Source organism: Puccinia triticina, chromosome 2A (assembly GCF_026914185.1).
Source record: "Puccinia triticina chromosome 2A, complete sequence".
NCBI classification, from domain to species: Eukaryota; Fungi; Basidiomycota; class Pucciniomycetes; order Pucciniales; family Pucciniaceae; genus Puccinia; species Puccinia triticina.
In genome coordinates, this window is record NC_070559.1 from 3,810,778 (window position 1) to 3,828,155 (window position 17,378).

At 49.3% G+C, this 17,378-nt stretch overlaps 2 protein-coding genes across 2 annotated transcripts; both read right to left on the minus strand.

Annotated features, from left to right (window-relative positions):
• Positions 1–12,634: 12,634 nt before the first annotated feature.
• PtA15_2A387 (uncharacterized protein) lies at positions 12,635–12,880 on the minus strand (the record flags this gene model as incomplete). The annotated part of the gene is made up of 1 exon (XM_053166403.1): positions 12,635–12,880. The coding sequence occupies one exon, from the start codon at positions 12,878–12,880 to the stop codon at positions 12,635–12,637; it is 246 nt and encodes an 81-aa protein (XP_053017629.1).
• Positions 12,881–16,847: 3,967 nt separating this feature from the next.
• Positions 16,848–17,119, minus strand: PtA15_2A388 (uncharacterized protein; the record flags this gene model as incomplete). Its single annotated transcript, XM_053166404.1, has 2 exons — positions 16,848–16,875; positions 16,953–17,119. 2 exons carry the CDS (start codon positions 17,117–17,119, stop codon positions 16,848–16,850), a joined length of 195 nt encoding a protein of 64 aa, XP_053017630.1.
• Positions 17,120–17,378: the final 259 nt, after the last annotated feature.

A 17,378-nucleotide genomic window follows, 5' to 3' on the forward strand; every position in this document is an offset into this window, starting at 1 on the left:
GTCAATCCTCTACAATCTGCGCTCTCAACATCAAACAAGATCAAGATTCATCAAGACTTCAATCACTGTCTCTCAACAAGACTCCGAAAGCTTTAACTCGGACAGCCTTTGTAGCTTTCCACTTGGTGAGAAATGCAACTCTGCGTTTCCCGAATTTGATCTGCGCTCTCATTGGTTTATCCTTTGGCTAACTCTGCTCCTTCTTCATTAGTTGACTTCTTTAGATCTTAGCGCTTCTCTTCTTTAGTTCTTATATTGTTGTCCCTAACTTCCTCACTGGGTTTTTCTTTTAATTGTTGTCATTCTCTACTTTCATTCCCCACAACTAATCCTCCTTCTCCATTTCTCAGCTCAACTCAACTACTCGTAACTTCTTCTTTACTCAGTTGTTCTTCTACAGATAGCCATCTGTCTCAGGTTTTTGGTCTTACTTTCACAGAAATTTAGTCACCAGTTCTTTACAATTAACAGTTGAAACCCTGGAGACCAATTGCTTGTTCATGTCCGACCGCGACAACTCGGCTAAACCACAACCAAGCACCGCCGTTATCTTCAAAGACCAAAAACCTGTTCCGACAACTGCTTCAGCTATGGACGGGATTCCTAGCGCTCTCATCAAGACTGTCGTTGAAGGGATTCCACTTCTGTCAATGGACAACTATACCTTATGGCGACAGCGTACTTCAAACTTTCTTGATGTAGCTAAACTCAAAACCGATCTCACCAGTCCTACCGGTGTTCTCAGCCCAGACAATAATGTCTATCTCAAGGCTATTCTTGTAGCAAAACTAGAACCGTCCTTCCAAGCTAACGTCGTCAACTCAACAAACATGAACGACACCCGATTGATTTGGAGCGCCATTGTCAAATTCTTTGCCTCCAATCAAGCTTTGAACAAATCTCGAGTTTTCCAGTCTTTCCTAAGGGCACCTTACACACCCAGCAACATCTCAGGATTCATCACCTCCATGAAGACCTTCCAAACTCAACTTATTGAAGCCGGTTGGTTGTTCTCCAATGATGCTTTGGGTCACATGATTCTTCACAAGTTCCCTGCCAATATGAACAATATAGTGAATCAAATCACTCACTCCGACAAGGAACCATTGGTTGATGTGGTATTTGAGCACCTTAGAATTCATGAACACAATACTGAAATTCGCGCCAGCTCTAGTGGTTCAAAATCCAATCCAATTACCTTGTATACCGATGAAGCAAAAAGGTGCCACAAGAAATACCACAATCCTGAAGCCGATCATCCAAAGGAAAACTGCTGGAAGTTGTATCCCAACAAACGCACTGAACACTTTGAGAAGCTAGCCGCACAGAAGAACCAATCCTCCGTCAGTAGTTTTCACTCATCCCTATCCAAGTCTCCGCATCTCTTTATCGTGGATTCGGGATCATTGGCTCATATGACTTCCAATTCTCATCTGTTCCATACTCTAGAACTCAAAGAATTAGGATGCGTACAAACGAGCTCTTCTTCCGATCAACTCAAGATAAAAGGGATAGGTTCCATACGTCTTAAAAATGAATATGGCGAACTGTTTCTGGATCATGTTCTCTACATCCCAGATATTGTTGTAAATCTGCTCTCCGTCCGTTGCCTTTGCTTCAAAACTACACTGATCATTTCAATAAAAATTCCTTTCAAATTATCAAAAACAATGAAATCAAAATGAAAGGCAACTATGTCAGAAATCTCCCTAGTCTTGAGTTTGAAAACTTTGAGCACTCGAGTCATCTGTCCTCAGCCGAGTTTCTCCACAAATCTCTTGGTCACGTGAGCTACCACAGATTGAGAAAGAAGCTAGGTATTCCTCTAAAAATCATCAAGAGCTGTGAATCATGCGCCTTGGGAAAGATCACAAAAGCCTCTTTCAAATCCACACACAAGGCCGCATCTCAACCATTTGAAGAGCTTCACTTTGATCTAATTGGTCCGATTTGGCCAGCTTCTCACGAAGGACATAGATACATTCTAACTGTTGTAGACAGCTGCACTCAATTTTGCGCTGAAATTCCAATCAAGCAGAAGAGTGGCACGCCTGATTCAATCTTCTACCTAGTTGATATTGAAGCCAAGAGATTTGGCTACTATCCATCCATCTTTCATTCCAATCGAGGATCCAAATTTCTGAACTCCAGCTTGAGTGAATATTGTATCAATCATCTAATCAAACAACGTACCTCGGATGCATACACTCCTCAACAAAATGGGTTAGCTGAACAATTTAATCAAACGATCATTGAATCAATGAGAACTATAATTCAGGACACCGGATTAGACAGGAAGTACTGGAGCGAAATTGCTCGAGTCAGTTCTCTAACACTTAATCAAATTACAACCCATCACTCCAAGCAATTGCCATTCGAACTCTTTAAAAATCAAAGTCTTCCGCTCAGCTATTTCTATCCGCTGGGGATTTGAGTGACATATCTGATTCTTCCTGAACAATCTTTCTCAAAAATTAAACCAAAAGGAAGACTAGGTAGGCTTATTGGGTACACCAATGAGCTCCGGTCATATTGTATTCTGAGTGATGAAGGAAAAATCATAGACACAAAGAACGTGAAATTTATCAAATATCATTCTCCTGAAGTCAAGAACTCAGACTGGGACATCGCAATACACAACAAAGAATCGCCTGAAGATGTGAATGCTCAAGAAGAACCTCCTCAAACTGATGAGGCTTCCTCATCAAACAAATCAGATGACTTATTGGATGAAAGTGATGATGATATAGCTACCAGTCTAAATCCTGAATCCACAATCGGTCGCAGTCTTCGAGATCAAACTCTGCAAGAATACTCGTATCTTGCCTCTGACCCGACCTCATTCAAAAACGCCATGAAATTGAGCGAAAAGGATCTCTGGGCTAAAGCTGCCAATGAAGAACTGTCTAATATAGAACATCACAAAGTTTGGGAAGATAAGTTTGAAACTCCTGAATCCTTCTTGTATACTCTATGGATTTTCAAAACAAAACCGGCTACTATATCCGCTGAAGAACAAAAGAAAGCACGACTCTGTATCCAAGGTTTTCTCCAAAAAGAAGGAGAAGATTATGGAAACACCTTTGCGCCCACGGGAAAGTTCACCACACTGTTAATTGTACTTATGTTCGCCATTGAAAAAAAACTGCCCATTCATCAATTTGATGTAAAAAGCGCGTTCTTATACGCACCTCTACAGGAAGAACTGTACATCAAAACTCCCAAAGGTTCAAAAAGGAAAGCACCGTTCTTAAGACTCAAAAAATCACTATACGGACTTAAACAGGATCTGGCCAACTGGTACAAAACACTCACCTCATGGTTCAAGGAAATCAACTACGGTCAATTGAGCTCGGATCCGTGTCTTTTCATTCACACACCAGGGGGGAATTGGTGGCACTCTCTGGAGAGTGCCAGACCGTAATTTATGTGGGGAAGTGCTCCATAAGTAAGCCATGGCCTCATGTGTGACTATGTCATGATTCAGCTGCATGTTGTGTTGATCTGATGCCTATCTTCATCTTATGTTCATGCATGAAATCTGGTAAGTGAAATTTACCGGATGACCATTGGTAAGTCATTTTTCAATCATTTCCACTTTGGCTTCCTTGAACCACCTGTGGGCCCCATGTGCAGATTCTGTAGTAGCTTGTCAACACAGATCAACTTGCAAGAAGAAATCATGTCCACAGGTGGCAACATCTCACCGTTCTATGGGGTAAGTGGAGGTCATTTCTTCTTTCCAAGATAGATAGCCAAGCCAATTGAAAGATCGAGGATTGGTGATGTGCTAAAATAAAACACATGACATGCATAGGGCCAGAGGAAAGGTGGAATCAATTGTGGAATTAGGTCATATTAGTAACATAAGTAAAAACTCATCAACCAGAAGATTACAATCTCCAGCAGCATCATTGGTGATACACAATTCCTGTCTGAGAAGTTGAATTCACACAGTCCATTCCTGATGTAGAGGAATGGTATTTGTAGAATTCATCCAGTTGATATGTGTTTCTCCTGCAAAAACTAAACTATGACAGCACAAAAAGCTCCCCTTGGCTCCCTTCATTCAGGACAAGGAAGGTGAAATCCACACAGCACTGTGTCATCTGATACTAATTCCGCTGTATGTTCAGGTTTTATCCTCCAAGTAAAAATGGATCTTTGGCAGAATGCATCCAGGTTACTGCTTTCTGACATTAAGTGACCTCACTGTGAGACAAGCAACATGGTCCTGGATTGGATATATTGTCTTGAGTGCATTGTGGAGTGAATCCTGGATGGCCGACCACTTCACTTCCACCCTCCTGCCTGCACAACCCAACTTTACCCCATTCTTGAATGTCTAAGCCCTCCTCCTCCTCCATGTGTCACGTAAAAATTCTAAGTGAAAAAACCGCAAGATCAAGGAAGATGATGCATATTGGGCTGTTTCCATACTTAAAATACTTAAATAGCTAGAGGGCATGATTGCTAGCAATGAGCGAGGCAGTTTCATAATTTGGAGATGGGAAAAATGGGTTCATGCAGGTTATATAACAAGGGTAAGAAAAGCGGGAACCATACACCGGGTAACCATGTCACCGCCATCCATGGTCGGACCACAATCAATCTACCCCTGGCAAGTGCCCCCAGAATACCATGAAGCATTGCCAACTCAACAAGCTAGGTCAGATCAGACGCGTCGTTATTGTGTGATTATAACACTGAAAAGAAGATGGGATAGGCAGTATCACAATAGAGCCCCAACTATGTTGCAGCCATGATCTCACCCTGTATAATCCCTGCTTGATCTGGGATTATATAGCCGGAAAGGGGAAGGATAACACGGTGAATTCCATGGGTATTGGGAAATAATGAGCAGGCAAATTTTGTGAAGAAGCTGTGTTGCAATCTTGGGACCCTTCCATTGCCAATATTCAACAAGAACCATATCTACTTTCTTGTTCAGGTCACTACCACAGGACTTCTGGGAGCAAGGTGTACTATTTTGTGGACTTCACACCTGCCAAATCAATCTCCTTCAAAACCACTGTGGAATTGTTGATCTCCTTACTGGGTAATCAGCAGATGTCTGAAAGTCAAGGAGAGGGTTTCCTATTGTTCTAGATCTTCGGTGGCTTTTAATTGAGCCTGAATGCATGAGTGTATAGCCTCCAAGTAATAAATTTCATGGAGAGATGCTACTATTGCTTATATCCAAGCTACTTATGGGTGAAAGATCATCGAAGTGGCAGCTTGAGCAAGTTGTTGGCACGAGATAGAAATCAAATCCACTCCCTCCCTCCCCTTGTACTTCAAATTACACACAGGGAAAAACAACATCTGTAAGACGCATCTGCCAGGCATTACTCCAAAACCTTCAAGCACCACAGCGAAAGTGATGTCGAGATGGGTTGATTTGGACAGGCAGCACAACATCTAGCCCTTTCTAAGCTTTGCTTATGCCTCAATCCGTCAGCATGGAAAGTTGATCAGCTGCTGCAAATCGGGGAAGTGCGGATTTCCTGGTGTATCTATTCTGTGGGGCCCATTGAGCCCTTGACGATGTGCTTGAGCAAGTGCCGGATGGGAATATACACCTGTTGCTGCCTGCCCCTGTACAACCTCTTCACTTTGACCTGGGATGGCTGGCTCCGACAGAGGTGAATTGCAGGGCTCCTCTTGGACCTCTCTGGAAATCTCGGGCAAGGATCAACGATCAATCCCCCCAAATGTTGGCAACCTTCCCTCCTGACCCAGTTAGAGGATCTGTAGAAGGTGGATAGATGTCTATGGCTGAACGGAGATGTGATTTCTGTTCAGACTGTATGATTTCTAGTTGTGCCTTGGCTGGAAGTGCCACCGGAGACTCAGGTCCGGGTGGTGGACTTAGGATGGCGGCTGAGGTGGAAGTCATGCCATAGCGGGTGTGCAGTTTTTGTGAATTAGTGACTTAGCAAGTTCTGCTGTTGGCTCCCAGGCCCACTTCAGACAAGCTGTATCTGATCATAACCATTCAGGGTGTCTCAGGAATTGGGTTGAGGGCAGAGGGTGGAGCAGCCGTGGATCGCTAGTAGCTTGACTATGATTCACAACGGCGGGGCCGAAATTCTGACCTTGTCAGCAACGGAACAGTCCCACAGCAACCACCTGTCACAGAAGTCTACCATAATGAACGGCCGGACATTACGGTGGACATAGACGAGGTTTCCCCCCCCCCCCCCCCCTGGCCTGCGTTTGTAGGGATCAGGTGAATATGAAGGACCTGCAGAAGTTGGCCTATGAAAGGATTGCGGGGCCAACAGGCAATCAGGGCAGTTCAACCCTTCCCCAAATACGGACATACATCAGACCATGACACCATTCTTCTTTCGCGCTTGGCAGGATGTGTTTGGGTGAGTCAAAGGGTGGTGGGGACGTATCCTCACTGTTTGAATGCAAGAAAGGGGAAACATCTCCCAGATGACGTACATGGGTAAACAGTGAGCACAAGATGCTTTCCCTTTGTTTCAGTTCCAAGGGCATGATTGGCCAACACCGGTCATATGACTCATTCTGGGCTGATGAATCTGCGACAGTGGTCCTCTCTGTTGTCTCCCTGATCTGCCTCACTGGTTTGGTTCCTCTCACCCTGCGACATCAATATCCTCAGCATGATCGAGCTTGCCGGCAATATCCATATGTCAAACACAAATCAGGATGATATACGTGGTGTAGACAATGAGATCCATATCAAGACTTGCATCGTGTCTTATCAGCTCCCCTCCGATGTCGTCAGGTCGGCGCACCAACAGTACAACGTTGTGCTTAAGTCAACTTCAGCCAACGTGCCAGCCATTCTATACGACTTCTGCACTCAAGTTTTCTTCAGCGGCCAACTCATCGTTCATCCCGATTCGAGGCCCCCCACGATTCTAGTCGAACGTTTCAGATGGCAGGTCCACCGGGGACACTTTCCACTCGCCCATGAATTTGAGGATACCCACGCCTCTGGTACAGCTTATGTAGTTAAAGTCCATATGAATCCGATCGTCGGTTGTGTGCGGTTCTTTGAAGTTTTTAATCCAGAAATGAAGGTGGTAAGTGTGCTTCTCTTGTTTAGTCAAAACCCTCTGCATTTCTTTTGCTCTTGTTGGCTAGTTTTGATTGCAAGTCGCGGGCACTGACTTGGAACTATAGGGCAAGTGTGGTCACATGAAGCTGTCGGCTACAAATGCCCTGGTACACGAGCGCTTTCAAACTCTTCGCCGGGGGGATACTATAAGGTTCGGTGGGATCACAGCAAATGAATCAAGTAACGGAAGCAGATTACTGGCCATAAGGGTACGCTGTATACACCCGCGGTTTCAGTGCCTTGGAAGGAGGACTGACATATTCTACAGGTTGAGTGTGCCTCAAAGCTTGAAAGAGTTGATAAGACCACCTACCAATTAAGAGCCAACCCAAAGAGACGTTTCAACCTCCGAGTAAGCGATTGGAACAGACCTGCAAGGACGAGACGAGTCCAGCGGAAGAAAATCCATTGTCCTTGATTCCAGGCTCTGGATCCGATAGGCCACAGTAGATCATATCCTGAGTTGCACACATATGCCCGAATACTCCCTTCGCACCCTTGGAATTTGTTCCTGCTCGTCCCGACCCTTGAGATCCATCTTTGTTTGTTCTCTAATTGGTGGCATGTGTCGGCAGCAACAATCACACTGCTGGCTGTTTGAAATTAAGCTTGTGTTGTTGGGCAGCTGCATCTATGTTCTGCTCAATTGTATGATTGAGATCAAGCTTTGATCCTCTGGAGCAGTGCAGTGTCAACTTATGTGAAATAGTATTTGAGCAAACCTCCGCAGGGCAACACCAAAATCATTGGCACAGTGGGTTTACATCTCTTCTGTGTATTTTTCATATCTCACGGAGAATGGGTGGGTAAAGACAGCATCAAAAGAAGAAATTGTTGCCTTATTTACAATTCAGCGATGTGCTCCTTCAGTAAGAATCGGGACAAAGATACATGCGCTCAGGTGCACTCGCAAGTTCTAGTTAACAACATAGGTTTATTTACGTGTAATTTGATGGGGGGTGTGTGGCATAAGAAAGGGAGAAGTAGGTTTCAACGTATTCCAATGATTAAGGAAGTCGGTAGTTATTGCCTGGGCAAGCTGGTATCAGGTGGGGACTTGGACCGAGGCAAGAGAGCAAAGCTTGTCCGGAGACTGGAAGACAGGAGCGAGCATCTTGACCAGAAGTGCGGAAAGGCTACGCCAAATGGTTTCTTTGCAGGTGTGTGACGTTGAAGAGTGCTGCTTGATGATAGAGATTGCCTGAATGAATGACATGCACGTCAACACTCCAGCTATGCGATGATCCCGTGATGTAATGAAGAGTCCGCGAACTCCAGCAAGGATGAAGTAAACAAGGGGCTGGAAGTTCTGCTTCTTCTGATACTTTTGGAGCTTTTGGACTGCTGCTTCGGGGAACTGAGTGTGAAGACCCCCGCGACATTGGGTCTTCACACGAGGGGTTACGGGATCACCTAACCCTAAACCCCCTGCGAGACTCATACATAGACTCGACCCCGCTCTCCCCTAGTCGAGTAGAGATCTGATCTCTCTCGACTAGGTGAGCACCTTTCCTTCTTCTCTTTGTTTTCGATCTGTTTTGTCTGTGTATCTAGCCAGAGAGATCTGATCTCTCTCGACTAGACTTTGAAATACTAGTTACACCGTTTGGAACTAGAACTCAAACGGCTCTCATCTTGTCATCTGCGCCCGTTCTTTGTCGTCTTCAGTGAGGGTTCACAGAACCCTTACACTTTTTTTTTCTCGTTCCAAACAACCAGGATCATTCGGATCCCCCTTCAGTATCGTTACTCGCCGGTCAATCGTGACCTCTTGTTCTCGAATCGTGACCTCTCGTTCCCACACCCGGTCAATCGTGACCTCTCGTTCTCGCACCCGGTCAACTGCGACCATCGTATCGTGGGCGCTCGGCTCCCAACTCATCAATCTTCCCTCAGATCGTTCCCTCTTCTATCGCAACGGCCGGACAGGCCCATGACAACCTGAAACACAAACAGCGAACCCCTCCTGCCCATTACGGACCCCGAGGAAATCCTGCGAGCAGCTCGCCGCCGAGCTCGCCTTGACGCTGCGTTAACTACGACGAACCCTATTTCGGTCCCTCTCCCCTGCTCACCACCGCAGACTCACGCCACCATGCAACACCAGCCGCCAGGAGGCTCAAACTCACAACCCCCACCCAACCCCCCAGACTCAACGGACCAGGGGTTAGAAGGCGAGATGAGCATCACTGAAGCCTTTAAGGCCCTTTTGACCATTCAGAAGAATACCGCTGTACAGTTTCAAGCGGCCCAATTCCAGGCCGAGCGAGCGCAGGCCCGAGCAGAGGAGCAACGCCGTCTTGATGCCGAACGGCTTGCCGCTGTCGAGGAGCAGCGAAGACTGGACAACAAGAGGTTCATGGAGCAACGCCGCATCGATGCCGAACGGATTGCTTCCATCGATGAACAACGTCGACTCGACAACAGCAGGTTCGACGAGCAACGCCGCATCAATGCTGAGAAACTCTCACTCCTGGAAGAAATCGCCAAGAACAGCGTCAATAGACCGGAACAATCCCAAATCTCTGCCACACAGGCAGACGGGCGCATCGACCTCACTTGTTTTCGAACCTCAGACGGCCCCCAATTCAAAGGTCCTTTCCAAGCGGTTGAGCCATTCCTAACCTGGATGCAAGGAGTAAAAATTTTCTTCTCCACCCGCAACGTCTCCCATTCGGACGATAAACGCTTGATCCTGGGCGCACTGATCTCCGAGACTAATCTTCTATCCTACTACGCCAATGTATCGGCTTTGTATGAGGGCAAGACCTGGGACGAATTCAGGAGCTGTTTATTCAAGTTCTGCCTGCCCAAGGACTGGCGCACAGAGCTCCGCCAAACCATTCAACACCTCGAGATGTCGAACTCCGAATCCTTCATGGAATTCAGCGGACGCGCCCGCACTCTGCAAAGTTTAGTCAACTTTGAAAAAGACTCCATCTCCGATTTCGACCTCGCCAAATTCGTTATGTTTGGATTGCCAAACACTCTTAAATCTAAGGTCAAGGACTTTCAACTCCTTGCGGCCCAGAATTTCAGTTATACCAAATTCAAAAGCCGCACAAATGGGTTTTATGCCACGCTTCCACGCCCTAGACCTTCCACCGGCCGAGGACCGACCACATTGGCCTCCAACACATCGAACCAACTGGACCCCAAAGCCTATCTCTGGAGACTTTTCTCGTACCTCGACTCGGTTGGCAAATGCCATTTCTGCAAGAAACACTGTGGGAACTTAGCCGGCGCATGCCCGGGGCCCCAAGAACGACGCATCTTCATTCCACCCTCCTTTGTGGTCCCACCGAAACCGGCGAACTACGTCGCCCCCCGAGCCTGGAAGAATGCCCAAGGACCATCGATTTCATCCGCTGGCAAAGCAACGGGACGACCAGCAGGAGTGGCCGCAGCGAGTGTAGAGGCCCCAGCTCTTGATGAAGCTGGCATATCCGCCGTCGCCATGATTGAAGGACACATGGAAGCCGAAGCACTTAACTATGGGGACGATCCGCTAAGCTTCATCAAACACGACAGGGAAGATTCGGAACCCTCGGACACCAAAGATACCCCGGTAACCGCCGAGACTCTTTCACTGGCCGACGTGCAAATGGCCGACTCCTCGCAATCGGGATATCATGAGGGACTTCTTGAGTTCTTAGACAACCCCTCCGCAGCAGAGGTAGACAACAATGTGTAAACCACGACCCCCCTATCAACGACCACCATCGCCAACCCGGTACCAGCAATCCCACTCGGGATCCTCAATATTCATTCCCTTACACTCCTCTATTCCTACATACCTAGTCTGTTTTAACTCCGCGACCCCGACTCAGCCAACCCCTGTTCCACAAGCCTCCAAACGACCTAACGCCGGCAACGCTGACGGAGGCGTAGGCACCCACAAAAAACCAGCTCCTCAACGATCAGCGGCCTCAACTTCCCATAAATACACACTTCACTCGACACATCCCCTCCGGCGCCCCCCTGTTCATTATCCTCGACCGCCCCACTCGCACTCGACCTCAACCAACCGCTCCCTCCTTTTTATAGGGGGGGAGATTGTGAAGACCCCCGCGACATTGGGTCTTCACACGAGGGGTTACGGGATCACCTAACCCTAAACCCCCTGCGAGACTCATACATAGACTCGACCCCGCTCTCCCCTAGTCGAGTAGAGATCTGATCTCTCTCGACTAGGTGAGCACCTTTCCTTCTTCTCTTTGTTTTCGATCTGTTTTGTCTGTGTATCTAGCCAGAGAGATCTGATCTCTCTCGACTAGACTTTGAAATACTAGTTACACCGTTTGGAACTAGAACTCAAACGGCTCTCGTCTTGTCATCTGCGCCCGTTCTTTGTCGTCTTCAGTGAGGGTTCACAGAACCCTTACACTGAGTCAGAGCCGATGGATCCGGCTTGGTAGGAGAGAGTTGTTTGTCTGAGTTGTTGGTGGAAGCTTGATTGGCACGGGTGTTTGCCTTCTTTTGCGCTGCCGTCAAGGGAGCCTCGCTCAGGGAGTGCGTTTGCATTATGATATAGGCCATCAGAACATCTATGATAACGTTGCGGAAGTCATGAAGGAGATCAACGGAGTGCATGCGCTGGTTGGGCTGAAGAGAACGGTTGCTCTGATCTGAGGGCGGGTCGAAGGTGGATGATGAGTTTTTCAAAGTGTTGAGGTAACGAAGTGCTTCGACGCCCCTTGTGACGTGATCGTCCGTTGGTTGGGAGTTGATTGGTGGCGGGATGAAAAAACTATCAGCCATCAGTTCAACGGAGGCGGCAACAACCTTGGCCCATTCGGCGGTGACGTATTGGGGGGGGTAGTGCAATCGGTACAAGCAACGGACAAGAGTGGACTCCGGGTGTTGAGTTCTTTTGAAAGGGGGAATGAAGGAGCCAGGCGCGAGGTCATTGTTCTTATTGCCGAACTCAGTTAGCAGTGGGAAGTCGAGCAAATCCGGGCAATACCACTGCTCCTGATGAGAGGGGCTGAGGTAGAAGGAGACTGTCAGCTGTTGTAAATCAAGTCGCACCATCGACCAGCAGTCAAACTCACCCAGAGATGTTATTGTCTGGATCCAAGAGGAATAGGAGCAGGAGATGCGTCCCAATTGGAAGGAGGGAGCGGCCAGAGGTGGATTGTGCAGACCCTGGGCGCAGTTTTCGAGCAAATGGGAGAGAGAATTCCAAGTGGCCACATACTTGGACCAGGACGGTTTCAATCCAGCCCACTCCTGAGTGATAGAAACCACTTGTGCTCGGATCTGGTCAGACTTAATGATCGTGAGTTGAGGAAGTGGAGAGGTGGCGGTCTGTTCGGATGATTCAGTTGGACGCTGATCAGTATGAGTTGTGGTCGAATTCGAGGGACTTCTAGCAGCAGGAGTGGGGCCATGCTCAGCCGTAGGAAGCGGGAGGGATTGAGGCTCCCCGGATGTCTGATTCGCTGTAGCGTCTTTGTGAGGCGCGAGGGATAGGGATTGCTGGGGGGCCAAACCGTGTTCGGAAGTAGTTGATCCCTCGGCGGTGGGATTGCTCAATCAAGGGTGTGTGGAAGCGTCTGGTTGCGCACCACCGGGCAGTGTGACTTGAGATGGGTCGTCGTCAGGTCTGGCAAGACGTAGATTTTGGCTAGTTTTGTCGGCAACGGCGTTGGGCTGCTGGTTGCCGAGGGCTGCCCGAAAGGATGGCTCAGCGCCGGCGGGGACCACGTCTTCCCAGGAGAATTGGTCCTTGTCCAGCGAGTCGGTAGGTGGGAGGCCGGCTAGGGTTGTCTGAGGAGTCATGATTGGCGCTAGGGAAGTGCTGGCCGATGCTGGGGTCTTGTCAAGGAGATTGACCACCTTAACCGATTTCTCCTTTGGTCCTCGTTTGATGGGTGGCCGCTTGTGGAATGGCTTCCCCATTGAAACCGCTGTGGTTGAGGGGCTGGTGGGTTGGGCAATTCCGATATCCTCGTCATTGGGGACAATGCCGGTTTGTTCCCATTCTGTAGGGAGAAGGTGGGTGGTGAGTTGCAAGGCATTGAATTGGTGGATCATGAGGATACAGGACGACCCACTTTGTCTGCTCCGTCTGATGGAAAATGCTAGATCTTGAGCTTTGCGTTTGCAGCTACGGGGTAACTTGAGGGCAAGGATTGCTAGAGCTTGTTGCTCGGCAGCTCCAATGCTGCGATCAAACTCATCCACGGTAATCTCCTGGATCTCGGTTGACAGAATGGATTCTTGAGGTTCAAGGGAGGCGGAGGATACCGACGGGAGGTTCTGAAGGGCAAACTGGGAGAATGAAGGTGGGGTGGTCGGAAGCCCCGGATAGTTCTGACGGAGGTCCTGTTCAGCTGATGCAACGCCAAATCAGCTTTGGCACGGCAGGACAAGCAGAAATGGCTGAGATTTGACTTACTGGGAGGTGGAGTGGCAGACAGCCGATCACTGGTAGGAGGGGTGGGTGTAGACTGGTCGGACGGGTTTGATGGAGGGCGATCACTCATGTTGGTGGGTGTGGATTAAATCTGAAGAGGAAGAATGGGTTTGAGAGTGGCGGAATGTGAGGAAAGCAGAGGACAATGAGTGGGCAAAAGAGCGAGGGCAGGGTCAGGAGAACCCGGTATTTATGGGCGACAGAAGAAGGGGGCACTTGTCCTTTGTGGGGCCCCAATTGTATGGGAGCTGTGTGGGGTCACTTTCAACTTCTCCCTTTGAGAAGATGTACAAGAATGTTGGCTTTGGGTGACCAAATACCCCGCTGCTGATGATGGCTTCCCTTATTTGCACATGATGATATGTAATTGGGCAAGCGTGACGCACGCTGAGCATGGGAGATCCGTTCCCACCCCCATGCTCAGCGTGCACAATGTGGCTCCTCCCGGTGATAGGCCAGGGAGAGATCCTTGATCAGGGCAATGATATTGCGGGGTGAGGACGTGACTTGGTTCAAGGGCAGCGCGGCCGGATCTGTGCTGTGGCAGGGTAAATGTAGGGGGAGGACTGAGCATGTATGTAGCACTCGGTGCTGCATGCTCAGTCTTCCAGATGTTCTACCAAACGTCACAGTGGACAACATAGTTGCCTAGATTATCCATAGTGTGACACCTTGGCAGCGTGGCGACGGCTTGGGTCAGCAGGTGGATAGATCTTGAAGTGGTGAATGAGCTCCCTGGGCAGGCGTTGACGGTGGGTCCTGCAGTTGGATCCTTCGGTACGCGGAGAATAGCACAACTTGGGTGTCGAGATGATTCAGGCACGCCTGAAAGCTCATTGGGGTGGGGCCTTGGTAGGCTTGATCTGCCACATGGTTGAGACATCAGGCCCGGCTGATCATTTGGCATTTGTCCACCCTGACGTTCGGCCGAGCGTCATGGTGTGCATCAGATGCCGGCCGGCGTGGACAAGTCACAAGCACATATCACAACCCCGCCACCGATTGTTGGTGCTTCAGCCGATCTCTGTATAACTCTGACGGCCCCACATGACCCTATCAATGCGCACCCACAGCATTATTGGCAGCGGTGCTTGGGTTTGGGAGACACGTGAAGCCGACCCAACTGCATTGCGGAAGGAGCGATGATTGAGCGCAGTGCCTCTGGTGGTGCTTATCAATCATTACTGACACCGATGCGAGACAACCAATGAAACCAGAGGGTTGTGCACCGCACACATTGTGGGCTCCCCACCCTCTTCAGCCATAACATGACCCACCAGCTAGCCAGGAGGTCCCATCTTGAGCGTGTTTGGGTAGAATAGGAAGGGCAGATGAAGACTGGGAATGTGGCCCCGTGTCGGGGACCAATGATTGCTTGTGCAAGCAACCTCACTCCGGTGGTGAAGGGCTGCCCCGGCCAACACCCCAAATTCATGAACCCACACCTCTCGCGTGGCCTGTAAACGCGTGCGCAAAGGAGCAACTCCATCGGCTCTTGGGTGATGAGATGTCATTGCTGTAGGCAGCGAGGGTGATAGGTGCGCCGCAGGAGGGGTGACATCCTGTGCTTGTCCACCCCGACCTTTGGCCAATGGTTGTGGTGGACAGCGTATAGGGCAAGAACCCGGTCATGCCCACAGTGCCCACATGGTTGTCTCCCCCAACGTTCGGCCGGACGTGAGGGTGGACACAAGCAGGGTGGCCTCGGAGTCCTGCCTCTGCCCGAGGGCCATGTAGCAAGGATGGGTGGAAAGTCAGCCTGAGCCTCACTCAGGGGTGACGCGTGTATTGTCATCGTCTCTGAGGGCACTCATAAAGAGGTTACAACTACAAGATTTATATAAAGGGAATTATGAATTATACCGCTTCGTGGAGGCTCCATCCCTGCATGGGACAGCCCTTCAAGTGTCCACCTGCATCATGCCCGTCGATATCACAGCGGGATTTGGAGCTGACCCACTGGGCCCCGCCGGTGGTAGGCCGGTGGAATTTGGCGCTTGGGCGGATGAACTCGTGCCAGTGGTGCTAGTGTGTTGGAAGCAGATATCTTCTAGGTTTTTTGCGATCGTACTGAGGTCTATTGCTGCTACCGTCGACACAGTCTCCTGCTCATAAGTGCTGAGTTTCGACCAGTATTCTTTCCTATAGCAATTGAGCGGCAATCCTCGGGCGACTCCAATGATTCCCTTTGTTGGTTTGAAGTTGCGTCGTGAGCGAGGATACATCTTGGCATGGGTTGCAATCGTTTGGCGGTGCTGTGCCTGGGCTTGGACCATCTTGTTGATGCAGTGGAGGATTGTCGTGAGGTCGTCGCTCCGCCATTCAGGCACAAGGCTGATCGGGTGGTTATTTGGGCCGCCATCTTCTATGTCAGAGCCGCACTCTTTCTGCTCCACGATGTGTGCCAGCGCGATATTTTTGGGAAACAGCTTGTCTACTGCTCCGCATCTGTTTTCCTTGATCTGCGTTTTGCGAGATGATGATTGGTCAATATACAGATTTGCAAGGCCGGGAAAATCTCCTCTCTGGATCTCGGAGTTACTTACCTTCTTCTTCCAGCGTTGGTATTGTCCCTTCGCCGATTTCTCGCCCTTCATCTGATCGTACACGTCAAGCGGCATATCCTGATAGTCCCGCAGCTCTCGTGCTTTAGTCTGGAGCCACCGATGGATGATCGCCGGGGCTTCGCCGGCTTGCGCGTCACTGACTTGGGTTGTTCGGCGAATCCACTCGACAGCCTTGACAGCTAGTAGCTCAACAACTGCTGAATTCCATCCAGAGCTGTCCCCCGGTCCCTTCGCCCATTCAAAGGTCATCCTACTTATGCCCGCGAATGCCAGGGACCTTTCGACATCAGCTTGGGTTTGGGGGCTGATTGGCTTGCAGCCTTTGGCTGCACGTTTGACAACAACCGAAGTGAATGGTGGTGAGACCGCATGGCGCCGTATCTCTTTTTCGGCAGTGGCAACAAAATGGTTGATTTCCGCGGGGCTCTTGCCGGATAGTGCTTCACGAAGTCGATCAAGCTGGGTTATTATAGCCTGACTTCTCTTTTCAACCCAGTATAGATTGGCTAGTCCTTTTTCAGTAGGAGTTCGGGGGTAATCTTGTGGTTTTTCCGGATAGCCAAGGAAAAACTTGACAAATCCTTGGATATCCCGCGAATATTTGTTGCAGTGCTTGGTGAGCGCGCCCTTTTCAGCTATTCCTTTCGCACGACGCCCGGATCGTCGTTTGCCGTTCATCTCCTCTGCTTCCATCCTCCCTTTCCTAGCATTCTCCACTACAAACTTTGGGTCCAATCGTGAGCTATCGCCGACCTCCACTGGTTTATTCTGGGCCTCCCCACGACCACCACCTAAAAAAGAGGCAACAGATCAGCTGACTCGTGCTGTAATTTTAATTGCTGGGTACATTCTCAGATAGGACCTCGACTTGCCCTCAGCATCGGTGTTCATCGCGGATTGACCCTCCGGATTCGTGGCCCTATCTTTAAACTCGGGGACCAGACAATCAACCAGGGCAGAGATCCATTGGACGTCTTGATCAGGACTGGGGGGGGGATCACCCTGCTGATCAGCGGGAGTGGTTGGGTTATTCATCTACGAAGTGTGTATGGCAGTAGTAGGCAGGGCCACCAGAGGCTAGTTCGATGGTGGTGAAGAAGGCCGTGGGATGGATCTGCTTGGGGGGAATGTGTGCCTGTTGTAACTTATAATCCAACCTGAAAAGATCAGAAACGAAGCTGGGGCCCAATGGGGGAATAAATATGTTGCAACTTAGGCGGAACAATGCAATATCTGGATAATTATAAAGTCAAGACACAGTTGCAGCCGAGATACAACAGAAGAAGGAAAGAAG